This window comes from Lethenteron reissneri, chromosome 5 (genome assembly GCF_015708825.2).
Source record: "Lethenteron reissneri isolate LAM-NWPU_2019-01 chromosome 5, ASM1570882v1, whole genome shotgun sequence".
Taxonomy (NCBI): Eukaryota; Metazoa; Chordata; class Hyperoartia; order Petromyzontiformes; family Petromyzontidae; genus Lethenteron; species Lethenteron reissneri.
In genome coordinates, this window is record NC_083783.1 from 6,910,920 (window position 1) to 6,925,441 (window position 14,522).

Here is a 14,522-nt window from a genome sequence, read left to right on the forward strand (position 1 = left end):
GCACACTCCAAACATACAGCATGCGTCAGGGTCGGGATCGAACCCACAAGCCTCCTCCATCCCAGGCGAGCGCAGATCACATCTCGTCACCATGGCGACCTGTCGGCTGTGCGGAATCGAGTTTTTGGGCTCTGCGTCTTGGCCTGGTTTCGTATGCTCATCCCCCGTACGTCCTTAGCTCAGTCGCTAACCATGGAATGGGGGTGGAGGGGGTGGGGGGTGAACGCGTCTGGCCTCACGAGAGACGCGGCTTCATTCCAATGGGAGCCAGCTTGCCACAGGCGCATTCTGTGGGCAGGCCCAGATGGGGGCGATCGGAAGCAGAAGATATCTGTATCATAAAGTAGTAGTGGACTGAGTGTTATACATTAACAACGTATCTATCTGTGCGAATTCGTTCGAACAGATGAGTCAGTCGGTGCCGTAAAACGTTGACGGGGAATACAGCCGAGGCCGCACGCCCGTCCATGCGCGTCAACTTTGACGGCGGTGACCCCATGGCGCGCACGGCACCGAATTCTGCAGGTGCAGGGGTCAAACCTTGCCACCCTTCACGTGGGAGGAACGGCGCTGGCAGGAGAGAGGCGCGGAAGGGTGATGAGTGACCCTCTCTCCACCACCGCCTGCCCTCGCTAACTCCGCACGCGCGCTCGCCCCTAACTCCTAGGCGAGCAGCGCTGTCCGCGGGTTCTCCGATGCGTTTACGGGTTGCGCCGCCGCGCTGCTCGGCGTGGCGGTGTCCGACGTTCTGCTGCAAGGGCTGGGAGCTTCTCCAGGAACTGAATTGAGCGATTACATTCTCTAAATTCAGTTTCCTGAAGAATCTTCCCGGCAGCCCACGGAGTGAAACGTCAGAGGCAGTGTACCGAACAACACACAGTACTTGCCGAACGTACATCTGAGAGATATTGTTTTGAGAGTTACATTTAAAAAAGATAAATAAATGCTTGTAGTTCAGGAGTAAACTTACCGTTGGAGGGACTGCGATTTTCGCCAGAGGTGGGCCTGTAATTCCTGTCATTTGATGTATCAGTGGAGGGATTAGAAGATGTGAGAGGTCTTCCGGCAAAACGACTTCTGGACCCTTGCCACTGTGGTCTGGCTGGCTGCGACGGTGACGATGACGAAGATGATGACGACGACGACGATAACGAAGATGACGGGTAGGAGGGATTTTGCCTGGAGGAGGTCGAAGAGGGAGCGGCGCGGGAGGCGGATGTTCCTGTAGTCCTCGAGGAAAACGGAGACAGAGACCTTGAAGGCATCCGAACGGCTGAACTCGATGATGACGATGTAGATGATGATGATGATGATGAGATTTGCGGCTCATGTGGTGGTGGCAAATCGTCCTTTTCATTGGCATACAGGCTAGAGGAAGAGTGAGGCCTGGTGGCCCTTTCCCGAGACGATTCTGCCAATGAACTGGAACGTTGGGACGACGGCGAACCTTTTGGGAACCTTTCGGAACTCGATGGCGAAGACGCCAACCTCGGCGACTCCGAATCAGTTGATGTCACAGGTGCCAATGAATATGCACTGGAAGAGGATGACGATGATGATGATGATGATGACGATGACGAGGATGATGATGGGGATAACCTTGATGAGGAAGGCACGCGAGAAGACTGCAAAGCACTGGAAGCGATTCGAACGTTCGCAGCTTCCCCAGGAATTTTGTTTCTTGTAGAAGTGGGCGAGTGAGCAGGATTCTGGGCAGAGGGGGAAGACGAAGAGGTTCGCGAATTTGCCGATGGACTTAACGAGGTGCCTGCGTTTGGCTGTCTGTTAAATTTCAACGCTGATGATTCTGATGTCACAGATGCTGATCTTGACGCTGCTGCTTGAGAAGTTGCCGCTGCTGCCGATGTCGATGGCAATGATGATGATGGTGGTGGAAATTTTGACGATGATGATGAAGTTCGGGGCAAATGTGATGATGTTGAAACCGAATTAGACGACGATCTTGCTGGAGACAATCTTGAGGATGGTGATAATGATGAGGAGGATGACAGAGAATTCTGTGACGATGATGATGACGCTTCTTGTGAATCTGAAGTTCTTTCCCCGAAAGAAACTGTCTCTGAGAAAGACGGGAAAATATCTCTGTTCAGTGGTGCAGAGGATGCAACAGGGGGCGACTCAGGCTCATCAACAATTTCGTATTCCCTGCTTCCAGCCCTCTTGGGTGAAGAGGCCTGGGGTGGTGTGGACGATGACGAACCTAATTTGTTCTCTGTCGATGAGACTGTTGCCGGTTTGTTGTCAGGCGCTGGCTGAGAAGATCTTAGCCACGGTCTGGAAGATGAAGCAGAAGATGACGAAGACGACGTTTGTCCTGGTCTTGAAACAATTCTTCTCGGATACGTCGACTGCCCCGGTTGGACAATCCTCCTGTTCTTGCTGACAACTGCTGCTGATGTCTGTGGGGATATGTGTTCTGCCGGCAAACTGCTCACTCCTGTTGATGATGATGATGATGATGACACAGGTGACGATGAAATCCTCGACTCCTGCCTAGAAGACGTCCGCGCATCTGTTAACTCTCGGGCAGCGGGAGACCGCCGCTCACTTGAAGATTCGGCTTCCACGGAAGACGAGCTGACCGCGCTCACGGCTGCAGATGGAGAGGACACAAGTTCGCATTAGGGCAACAACAACAACAACAAAAAGCGAACGTCTTCGCTGACTCGCCGTTGACTCGCAAACGAGCTCAAGAAACCCGGAGCAGTTTGTGCGAAGCGCGCAATTTTCAGTCAGCTAGCCATCCGTCGAGATTAGGGCGAAGCGTTTCTAAGTCGTGAGCCATGACACATGCCTGGCGGGCACACTGGCGCTGGCGAGCGAAAAGCATTGGGCGGCTGATGATGTCGATACGCATCCGGCCCAGGCGCAGCAATGATTGCACAGCTGTGCATCGTGCAACAAACCGGGATGCTGTCACCAATCAAAAACCAAGCAAGCGCTGTTACGGTTCCTTAGTCTTTGCAATTCGTCCGTTTAGTTAGAGACAAAGAGGGTGGGGGGGAGCGTGCGGGTATAACCATGCGAGCGAGCGCATCGCACGGGCAGGTGAAAACCAACTCTTGCCGTGCCGACGCAAGGCCGATGGCGGTCGCTGAAATGACGGCAGGATGGACGCGATGCTGGCGGTGACCTTTTAAGGGAATGAAAGTGCAAAGAGTGACGCCGCGGCTTCTTGCATTCACCGCGAGCGTCTCAGACAGAGAGAGAGAGAGTCGTAAATGGAAAATGTTATTCTATCGCTCATGCCGGTTTTTTTTCTCTTTACAAATCCCCCTTGCAGATATATGAGAGAGACGTAAAACATTCGTACAGAAAGGAGGTTCATTCTTCGGGGGGGGGGCAGGGGGGGGGGGGTAGGCGCATTGGGTCAGACTCGAAGTGAAAGCCGTTGCCGCCCGGCATGCGCGCCGCCCGTTCTTCCCGTCCGTGCGGTACCATCGGCCGAGGCCCTCCTTACTTGGCGGCAGCACGAGGCTCAGGGGCTTAGATAGCGGGCCCTGGCCACGTCGGTTGGCGGCACGAACGCGGAAAATGTAGCGCTCGCCAGGCGAGAGGCCCCCTATCGTGCCCCGAGTGACGCCTCCCGGGAAAGTGATCACTTTGCCACTGAAGGGCCGTAGTGCCGGCGTGTAGGACACAGTGTACTCTGCGAATGGGGCGGTTGGAGGAGGAGCACACGGGGAATGGGATGGGTGGCAGGGGTTGGGGCATGAGCAGGAGAGGTCGTTTTAGATGGGGGAAAGGTGGTAATGGAATGGGTGTGGAGGTGTTGGGGTGTCGGTGGGTGGGGCATGTGTGTTGTTAAGACATTGAAGCGATGTTGGGTTTAGCCGCTGAGTCGTGGCCTCAGCTGGACACAGGAAGCTCCCACATTGGTTCACAGAGCCGCTCATGGTAACGCTTTGCAGGCAAGGCCACGATCTGGACACTGGAGGTCACGCCCCCAAAAGTTATTCCTGCAACTCAGTAATGAATTTCACTTCAAAAAAATTACCGTGCCAAAAATCGTAGCCTTAGTTAAATATAATTAGAAAAAATTCTACCCAGATATTTCTTAAATACATTTCCAACTTTTGCAACTATATTAGCAACGTACGTAGGGTATAAAATGTCTTCCCATGGATAACTGTACCAGGTACTTGCCAATAGACTATGTTCAAATGTGAATAAGTACACACGAAATGATTCGTCGATTCATAGACTAAACGACATTATAACGCTGACAACACGTGCGTCGAGCGATACGTGTAAGAATTTATTATTTAGGATCGATGCAAATTGTACGCCACCCAGATCCACGGTTACATCCTAACGGCTTTACCAAGAGAGAACACATGAGTGAGAACAAAACGAAATGACCACACAAAATGATAGGTTCAATCCAGCTGTGTCAGTGAATCATGGCAATTCATTCGGAACACAGGCGCGTTGAATCATCGCGTGCCAATATAAATAAACATGAGACGCCATTGGATAGCTCTATGTACTTGTTAGTTAAAACTTGAAACACATGAGCGATGGAGGAGGGAGCGATGTTTGAGGATTCGCAAAAGCCAAACTTTGGTCACCGCAACCCGTGCCATCTGTCGACACGTCCACGCGAGCGGAAGCGACCGAGAGACTCACAGTTGCAACTGAGCGACGGTGGAGGTACTTCCAGCAGCAGTGGTGTTGGGAAGCAATTGCAGGGCTGCACCTTTTTCCCTCTTTTTAAATCCTTTATATTAAGTTCACTTGCTTGCTTGCTTGCGCGCTTACGACCGTGCAAATCTTTCGGTCGTTTTTTAACCCACTTCCCGTGATCCAATCGAGCTGACATTTTGCACACAGACTCGTTGTGCGTGACAATTTATTTTCGTGAAAATATTTTTCTAAAATGTTACACTTTTTAGGAAAAAATAAATTATATTTAATTACCAATTGCTTAATGGTGGCAGGCAATCGTCTGACCCATAGGTGGCAGCCATCTCAAGCCAGAGGACGAGATGACTCTAGCCGCCACGCATATAAAGGATTTATAGTGAAAAACTTTGTTTTACGGGTTAATTTTTTCTTTTTAATCTTGCTGCGTGCGTCGCTCTGCGCCCATACCTGTGACTTGTCCCAGCATTCCCGTCGGGGGAGTCCAGAGCACGGAAACGGAGGAGGGCGTCCCGGGCACCGCGTTGACCTCAAAGTCCTCGGGGGGCGACGTGGGCGCTGCCAAAAGGGAAAACGGCGCGAGCGACGATTGAGCGCTGGTACCAGCGAGAGCAAGAGAGACGTCGTCGATCGATGGAATTATGAGAATCAGAAAATGTATTATAATGCAAGAGGAATCCGATGAGCTATAAAGACCTTTTTTTCACAGATGTCCGGTCGGGGCCAGGTATGATCGGGACAACAGCAAACAATACAAAGCACGATAGGAGTGCAATGTACGAGAAAGGTAAACTTATCACCCAAACACATACAAATAAAACTAAACCATCCCCATCCTACCAGACAAAGCCCATTGAGGAATTAACCTATTGTTCAACAGCGACCTGGCTATCACAAATGATCGCTCAACGAAGTGGCTTATCACGTGGAAATGTATAGCAGCCAATTACTCTAAACGCACGTTGTTTCTAAATGTGGATGGAAAAACCGGAGGACCCGGGGGAGAAAACCGGAGGACCCGGGGGAAATCCACGCGGCCGCAGGGAGAGAGACACGCAAGCTCCAAATATACAGCAGGTGTCAGGGTCGAGATTGAACCCACGACCTTCTGCATACCAGGCGAGGTAGTTAGCATCTCGCCACCGCGGCACCTGGGGTCACAAGTGAGGATCTGGGGTTCAGACCTCGAGTTGGAGGAGATGGCTCTGTCACAAAGGGCCACACAGAGTGGGGAGGAGAGGGAGTGGTGGCAGGTAAAAGGGACAACTTTTGTGTCCAGCCCTCACACAAAAATGAGGGCCTCACAATGGGCCTGTTTCGTTTTTTTTGTCGATTTCAAACAACGAGACCGCATGTGGCACTCTGCCAGAAACCCCGTGGACAGCCCTGCCGCCACTAGGTGATAAGCAGTGGTACGGAATTCAATTTTCAATGGCATGGGACTTATGACAGCCATGCGCCTATCTTTCTGTCACAAGAATGAGCGAAAACCTTATTCAACAAAATGGATAATTTCATTGCGCTGCTCTCCATATCGTTTGGACGCACGCAACCTCCCTCAATCCTCCTTCGGAGTTATCTCAATGACGCTGAAGGGCAACTGCCTAAAAAAAAAGGATCACTCTGCGTGGCACTTTAGCTAATGCCTTGTCGTTAGTTATAACTCGAAGCGATGCATTATCTCCCGAAGCATCGGAGTGATTTGCGGCTGAGTAACTGCGCGGTGCAAGGCGGCCAGGAGGCGCGACCGCCCTGAATTATTGCGACGGAAGACGGCAAGAGGCGGAATTCTCTTACAGGTGCCAGGCAAGCGGCCCTGTCTTTTCGCGTTAATTAAAGAGACAATCTGCATTCCGTGACCTTGCAGTACTGCCCCGCCGACAAATTAGTCTTTCGGGGGACCACGACAAGGCTGATTAAGTGCCCCTTGTGTACTCTAACTGTTGCTACTGGCACTTGGCCTGTTTAATGCGTTAACCCGGTGTAACAAAATTAATAGATATTTTTTTAAACCAGTAATTATGCTGAATAATGAGTAGGAACTGGGGTTATTGATTCAACTATTTGGGAAAGTGGCAGAATCCTCAGACACATTTAAATGTTCAACCATTGCCTCTGTCCGTATAAATCGTCAAACTGATAAACTGCGGAAGGGTGATTTAAGGTTTGCTGTGCGGTGGGGTAAAATGTGGGTACACCTTGCCACTTCCAGCCTGCCTTACCCAGTATGGAGGATCAAGCTAAATTCATGTTTGAGGGGTCGCAACATTCGTCGAAATCTGAGCAGTGCTGAGCCCTCTTATGGCGGGACCCCGGGGTCCCATAAGCCCCCGGCTCTCGCATAAACATTCCATTGTGATGTAAACAAAAACTTTGCTCTTTTTCACCAATGGATTTTAAGGATGGTGGCAAGTGTTGTCTTGTTAAACTATGCCTTTAAACTGAAAAATACTTACCTGCAGTACCTCAATTTAAATACAATATCGAAAAAAATAATGTATACCCCTATGTCAATCCTCGGGTTTTTCAGTGTTGATTTGTGAACACACTTTGTAAACAGTCCATAAAATAGTACGCGTTTTCAATGCGCTGTTCATATTGTAACAAGCGTTTATACCAATGTTACTCTACAGAGTAGTGGGTCGCCGTTCCCCTTTCCGCATTGATACGAGCGGTATGTGGGGACTATGGCTTAACCACAAAAAAAAAACAATCTGCACAGATGCATACGGAGAAGAGAAGTATTATAATCAAACAGGAGGAATTGACGGTGCAACGCATCTCATCTGTTAAATATCTGCAGGTAACAGGATTGGCAGTGATTGATCCTGGCTGCAAACATTGGTAGGTCACAAAAATAATGAAGATAAGAGTGCAGTATAACTGTATTATGCATACCGTTATGACAAATAAAGGACTTAATTCGTGTAGGCAGTTTGAGCAGCTTTGGATAAGACTTATGATCCTGCCCATACCCTAGCGTGGAGTGCAGCATTCGCTTGTTCAGCTCTTCTGAGCATTCGTCCTCGCTGCTGCGCTTGGACATGACACGACAACAGAACGATCTGCGCCAGGCGGGTCGCGGCGTTGATGTGCGCGGTGGGACGGAGTCGCCAAAAATAAATGAACTACGATTTTGACTTCCGTTTATTCGGGACCCCGGGATCCCGCCATAAGGTCCAATTTTGATTAGTGAGGCATTGCTGCTGCACTCGGTGATTCTGACCACCACATTCCCATGCCCAGCGGAAAAGAGGGCCAGCCCGTTTGACAAACGAAGCAAACGAGCGTGACCTGGCTCAGACATCTCTCCGTGAACGATGTTTATTAGCCGTGCATGGGAATCAAACTTCAGGCTGCCGGGTTAATACCGCAGTGTGCTAACTATTTGCGTGGCCAAGAGAAGTGGAGCTAGGAATTTCACATGGGTGGGGTGGAGGGTGGGGTGGTCGGAAGGGACAAAGCAGTCCTGAAATTCCAAGCTTTTTTAAATATAGCCCTGCGTAAGTAATAATAACCTATGATTATGAATATGAAAACAATATAAATTGCTGCCACTCCACCTTCGTAGTGTAAATCACGTCCTCCCTTAAATACGTCGACAAGCATCGCCTTCCTTTCACGAGCTCTGCCCTCGAAAACAACTGAAGCAGTCTGCACGAGATTCTCAAGGTCCCCCGTGCCATTCCTCAAACCTTGGGGGGAGCAGTCTTGCCGAAACGCCGCCCGCCACGGATCGGGTGCCCAACCCCAAAGGCCGACGTGGGAACACAGCAGCGGAGGGGGGGGGAGAGTGGTCGAGGGGGGTGGTGGGGGGGGAATGGGAGGGCGGGACTCGGGCGTGCGCTGGATGTGCGGGGGGGGGGGGAGTGGCCGGGGGAGGGGGGGCGGGTGGTGTGGTGTGGTGGTGGGGGGGGGGAATGGGGGGGGCTCACGGGACTCGGGCGGGCGCTGGAAGTCCAGGGGGGGGGCAGGGGAGGGGGGGCGGGTGGGGTGATGGGGGGGGGCTCACGGGACTCGGGCGCGCGCTGGAAGTGCGGGGGGGGCGGGTAGGGTGATGGTGGGGGGGAAGATGGGGGGGGCTCACGGGACTCGGGCGCGCGCTGGAAGTGCGGGGGGGGCGGGTAGGGTGATGGTGGGGGGGAAGATGGGGGGGGCTCACGGGACTCGGGCGCGCGCTGGAAGTGCGGGGGGGGCGGGTAGGGTGGTGGTGGGGGGGGGGATGGGGGGGGCTCACGGGACTCGGGCGCGCGCTGGAAGTGCGGGGGGGGGCGAGTAGGGTGGTGGTGGGGGGATGGGGGGGGGGCTCACGGGACTCGGGCGCGCGCTGGAAGTGCGGGGGGGGGGCGGGTAGGGTGGTGGTGGGGGGGATGGGGGGGGGCTCACGGGACTCGGGTGTGCGCTGGAAGTACGGGGGGGGGGAGTGACCAGGAGAGGGGGGCTGGTGGTGTGGTGGTGGGGGGGAATGGGGGGGGCTCACGGGACTTGGGCGTGCGCTGGAAGTGCGGGGGGGGGGGCGAGTGGGGTGGTGGGGGGGGGGGACGGGGGGGGGGTGCTCACGGGACTCGGGCGTGCGCTGGAAGTGCGGGCTGCTCCAGGGGCCGTCCCGCTCCCCCTGCGAGGTGCGCACGCCGAACTCGTAGGTGGTGCCGCCCTCCAGGTCCTCCACGGTGGCGCGGAGCTGCGACGCCGTCTGGTACTCGTACGCGCCGCTCTCGCCCCTCTCGCGGTAGCGCACCGTGTAGTACCTGTGGCGGGCACGGCGGGTGGGTAAGGAGAGAGGTGGGGGGGGTGTGGAGGTGAAAGGTCGCAAGGGTGGCGAGCGACGGCACAGGCAGCGTTTGCCACAGATGAATCAGCAACGCCGTGTCTATAGCGTCGAGGAGCATAAATTTCGATTTAAAGCTTTCGTGACTGCAGGGATTCATCTTCTTGGTTCTTTCGGTAAAGTCACGTAGAATGGAAATAATAAAATAATATTTCCATTCTACGTGACTTTACCGAAAGAATCAAGAAGAAGGAGCATAAACTATCACGCGAACTCCGCCGGGCATCTTCGCAGCCGCTTTCGGCTGGCCAAAGACGCATCGCGCGGCGCTTTCAGGTGCGCTGCTAACACGGCCGTCTGGAACGCTCTTCCTTCCGATATTGGAAAGCCACTGGAGCCATGCACTTTTGAGTCATCGAGATTGACAAACTCACTTCTTTAGATCTGCTCTTTGTGTTTAGTTTGTTGTCCTTCCCCTGCACCTCCAATTCGCGTGGTTGGCTATTTAGGGCGCAAAAGAAGCTCAACTTGCAAACATACAAACAGGCTGGAAAGCTCTCGTGTCAAGAGCCCGAGCACAGGCTATGAAAGTAAGCAAATCAGAATTGGCTGTGTCCCCATACGCATTCCTCTTCTATTCATCATATGTAAAGCCCTTTGTACATGTACCGTCCTTTGCCAATCCACTGTTGGATGAGGGGCCTCCCCTACACTTTGGAGGTTGTTTCACCATACCTAGCGGCAATGGTGAGTGAGGGTTGGTGAAGGCGTGGGGGCACAGAAGTACAGTATAACAGGGAATGTTTTTTCTTTAAGGAACTCTTTCCCCACGAGCCCTCTGCCCTGTCATCTTTAAAGAGGGGTTGTCTTGCTGTGAGAAAGCTCTTCAGCAGACAACATTTACTGATGGCAAGACAATCTCTGCCTGTAACGAAATCATCCAGCATTTGCCCGATCTCATCAGATCTTAGAAGCTAAGCCTAGTAATATTGATCCTGGACAGTTGTAGTATGGTCAGTCACCAATCACAAACGGTTTTTCATAGATCTTTCGGCGTTAAGTTGTGGGCGGCGTAGTACATGTTTTACTATACTTCTATGCTGCCACATATATGCTCCCCGGCTAGGCTGACCAGTACGCTTGAAGCATCGCGACCCACACGGCATGACGGAGGAGGGGGGGGGATCATCCAGCAGTGGCTCGACGATAGGGGCTGTCGACGTACAAGGCAACCATCTGTGTTCCTGTACCCCAGCGGCGGGTCCGGCGATGGCACACGACGAGGTGCAGGGCTCGTCTCGTTAGGTGGCCCTGCGCAGACTGTGAGGAATGTTACGAGGCCCAAGTCCGTCTGGAGAGTTTGTGTGACCGGTTGAATTTGTCTGCGAATTTTCACGGCCCGGGAAAGAACAGGCGCTAAATAAAACCCGCGCGCGACGGCCTGCTCCAATTTATTTATTGTTTACCAACGAGCCCGAGCTGGTCGCAATTACTGTCTCACTCGCGCTGCCTCCACTAATGGGTCCCCTCAAGTCAGCTGACCCGTTAAAAACGATGTGAACCCCACGTGGGCATCGAGTGGTGGTGTGGCTGGAGGGTTAATGAACACCTGGGTGTGTGTGTATATACATAATTGGCGGTTGTCACCTTGCGTTTGTAACTCATCCAATTGTAATTAATATCACCTGGCACGAAACGGGAAAACGTGGCCGCGCTTTCGATTTACTCCAAGAGCCGCAGCAGATCGTGGTACAAGCACGTGCAATGTTGGAGAAGCAGGTGCACGTAAAATGTTCGCTGGAGCTTCACATAAATGCAGCGCGTGCATGCCCACGTGCGTGTCACAGATCTGCACTTTGCTATGAGGACTGTCGGGACAATTTGGGTGTCACTGAGGATCTATTAACTCGAGCGTGGCACAATTGGGAGCGGTTGTGTCATCACCGCAACGTGGTAGCATTTGTTCCTGCAGTGCAATTGTTGACCACAATTCACAAAGTACTCATTATAGGCTGAGTCGACTTAGGGGTGTCCCGGGCCACATTCACGTATTAATTAGAAGGATTGTAAGCCAGGGCTCAATTTCGAATGGAATATTTTCCATAGCCCTCAACAATCCCCCATACTCTCCCCCACCCTTTGCTCTGCACCCACCCGCACCCACCCCCCTCCCTTACACAGAGCAGGGAAAGAGTTTACAGAACCCAGCCCCGGAAAAGCTCCGGTTGAAATTAAGCCCAGATTGTCATGATCCACACCCCTCGATGAGTTCGATGAATGTGTGTATGTTGAACTTTTTTCGCACCGTAAGTCGTCAACCGTGCTAATCGGACGTGCGGGGTATGTATGTTGAACTTTTTTCGCACCGTACGTAGCCAAGCGTGCTAATCGGAGGTGCGGTGTGGGTATGTATGTTGAACTTTTTTCGCACCGTAAGTCGCCAACCGTGCTAATCGGACGTGCGGTGTATGTATGTTGAACTTCTTTCGCACCGTACGTAGCCAACCGTGCTAATCGGAGGTGCGGGAAATTGCCACAATTCAGTTATTTGCTCGGCGTCACGAAACACGATGTAGAAGGTGAACAACTAAACTTCTACTGTACGTATTCTTAGGTTTTTTCGGTAAAGTCACGTAGGTAAAAAATAATAATAAAAGTAAAATAAAATAAAAATCACGACGTTTCGGAGGCAACACAAGCTTCCGTCTTCAGGTGAAACCGTCACAGCACGATAGCTGTAGACGGAAGCTTGTGTTGCCTCCGAAACATCGTGATTTTTATTTTATTTTTTATTTTATTTTTATTTTGATTTTATTTTTATTTTACTTTTATTATTTTTTACCTACGTGACTTTACCGAAAAAAAACTAAGAATATGAATCCTTGCTGTCACGAAAGCTTCAAATCTAGAATTCTACTGTGCGACCAGCAGGACCCAAGGCAGGTGGTTACCTGGTGCTCCCACTGCCGGGCCTGTAGCCCTTGTCGTAGGAAGGGTCCTTCCAGGTGATGAGCACGGACTTCGGCGAGAGGACCCTGGCGTTCACGTCCACCGGCTCGTAGAGACGGTTCACCTCTGGCGTGTACAGACATGGAAAGTCAACACGTTCGTCAATAACTCCGTGGCCTTGAACCATTTACCGTTCCGAGACGTCTGCAAGGCGCAGGGTTGGGTGTCCCGTTCACCGCCGAATCTCGGAACGCGCGCAAGCGGCTTGGCTTTAGTTTTATCGATTGAGTCGTAGCGCCGCTGTTTTTAAAGACATTGCACTCACTGACAAAAAACTGTTGCGAAACGACTAGCGCCAAACTGGCACACGCCCTACTGCATGGCATGTGAATGCCGATTCCGTTCCGATGACGTACATAGAGGTGCACGTACGTCATCGGAATGGCAAAGGGTTAAAAGGAAACAATATAGAGTAGGTGATGTTTCAGGAAATGGCCCTTCTTCATAGCACATAGAGAGCTCAGAGAGAGAGAGTTAATACATTGGCACGTGAATAGTTACCAATGAAAAGATAATGAGTAACATACACACCACTTAAACTCGTTATATTCATAAAAGTAAACTTCTAAAAATTTCTGTTACTACATAGAGTCAATTGTATTAAAAGTTACAATTATAAAATATCGACTTCATCTTATTACCAAGAAATTAATGAAAAGACAGGGATGGTCAAGGGGCAAATTGGACACGAGACCTCCATTTCATTTGGAGCGCCGGGGCCTATGCCAAACACGCTACACGACTGATCCAAGATGTGAAATTAACATTCACACCAATGTGCGAAATTATTCCCATGAATCGGGGCAGGTTTGTCTCTCCTCGGAGTTATTCTACTAGTCATTGTCAAATTTGCAGAAGAGGAGCTGTCATGTCGTTTGGTCACTTGGACCCTGGCTGGTGCTGAGAGGCAGAAACCCACGAAGATCTGTGCACTCGTTAAATTGCCACGAGTTCAAGGGGTTCACGTTGACCGACCTGGGCGTTAGCCTGCCAGCAGGGGGGTGTGACGATCGCTACGTAGAATCCCAATTTGAGTAAAATTGCGGTGCAATCTTCAAATTCGGCAAATTTGGACCTCCCACGACTCCGGCACGCGAATGGCCTTCGCTTGCCAATGACCGTCAAGTGATCTTCAAGCGACGACCGCTTGGACGCGGACGGCGCCGTCCGTGGTTGCCGACGTGGCCTTTGCACCCCGCAGTAATAATCAGGGGCGGCTGCTGGATTCGAACCGCGAAGCTCTGCAACGAGTGGCGAAAGCCGCCGCTGTACCGCGTCGCGTCACGTGGGCGCGCGTGTGACGCACCTGACACCACCCGCCTGGTCTGTGCCGCCCTGTACACGGGCAGGCTCCGTCCGAGGGCGTTGGCGGATTGCAGAGACAACAGGTAGACAGACTCGGGCGCTGCGCACGGAGACAAAGACAGGGAATCTTCCGTGTAGCCTTTTCAGACCGTTGGGCAGGCACAGTTCGCAAACTTTTTATTTTACTTTACCAGGTAGTAAGGCCCGCTGAGCTGTCCAGCTGTTTTGCAGAAGCGACCTGGCAATCACAAATTATTACTCAGTGAAGTGGCTTCTCACGTGGAAGTTTATCGCGGAATGTGGCGGGGGAAACCTGGAGTACCCAGAGAAAAATCCGCGCGACCACGGGTAGAAGTTGAAAACTCAAAATATATCGGCGTCAGGGTCAGGGTCAGGATCGAACTCGCGGCCTCCTACCAGGCGAGGTAGCCACCGTCTCACCACGGTGGAGCCACAATGTTCCATGCCGCATGCTGCTACCTGCCTGGTTAATGGTGTAATAATTTACACACTGCTGGGTGGACAGAGGTGGTTGGGGGCGATGATTTAAAGAAGCCTGCACCATTGTTTTAATTGCCGCGCCGGGAGATAAAATCTACGGTGCCCTGCTAAGGTGGGCAGGGGCGTGCGAGGAGTCGGTGTGGCGATTACCATCGCAAAGCCACCCTCGGTCTCAACCCTGCACTAGAACACAGCGACGTAGTTGACAATGCGTCTATCAGTGTCGATGACACATCGTTTGATTCTCAATCCCGTGTCAATTATCTGCCTGATT

General features: G+C 52.0%; 1 protein-coding gene across 5 annotated transcripts in view; it reads right to left on the reverse strand.

Moving 5' to 3' along the window:
* Nucleotides 1-14,522, reverse strand: part of LOC133351823 (fibronectin type III domain-containing protein 1-like) — a 79,703-nt gene that overhangs the window by 47,681 nt on the left and 17,500 nt on the right. For 4 of the 5 annotated variants that reach the window (XM_061567412.1, XM_061567403.1, XM_061567385.1 and 1 more), the window contains 6 exons: nucleotides 13,749-13,847; nucleotides 12,385-12,508; nucleotides 9,226-9,413; nucleotides 5,116-5,223; nucleotides 3,482-3,670; nucleotides 971-2,614 (listed from right to left, as the gene is read on the reverse strand). In XM_061567412.1, coding sequence (XP_061423396.1) covers nucleotides 971-2,614; nucleotides 3,482-3,670; nucleotides 5,116-5,223; nucleotides 9,226-9,413; nucleotides 12,385-12,508; nucleotides 13,749-13,847 — 2,352 coding nt within the window. The remainder of the gene's footprint in view (nucleotides 1-970; nucleotides 2,615-3,481; nucleotides 3,671-5,115; nucleotides 5,224-9,225; nucleotides 9,414-12,384; nucleotides 12,509-13,748; nucleotides 13,848-14,522) is intronic. The other variant, XM_061567395.1, reaches the window with a different exon arrangement.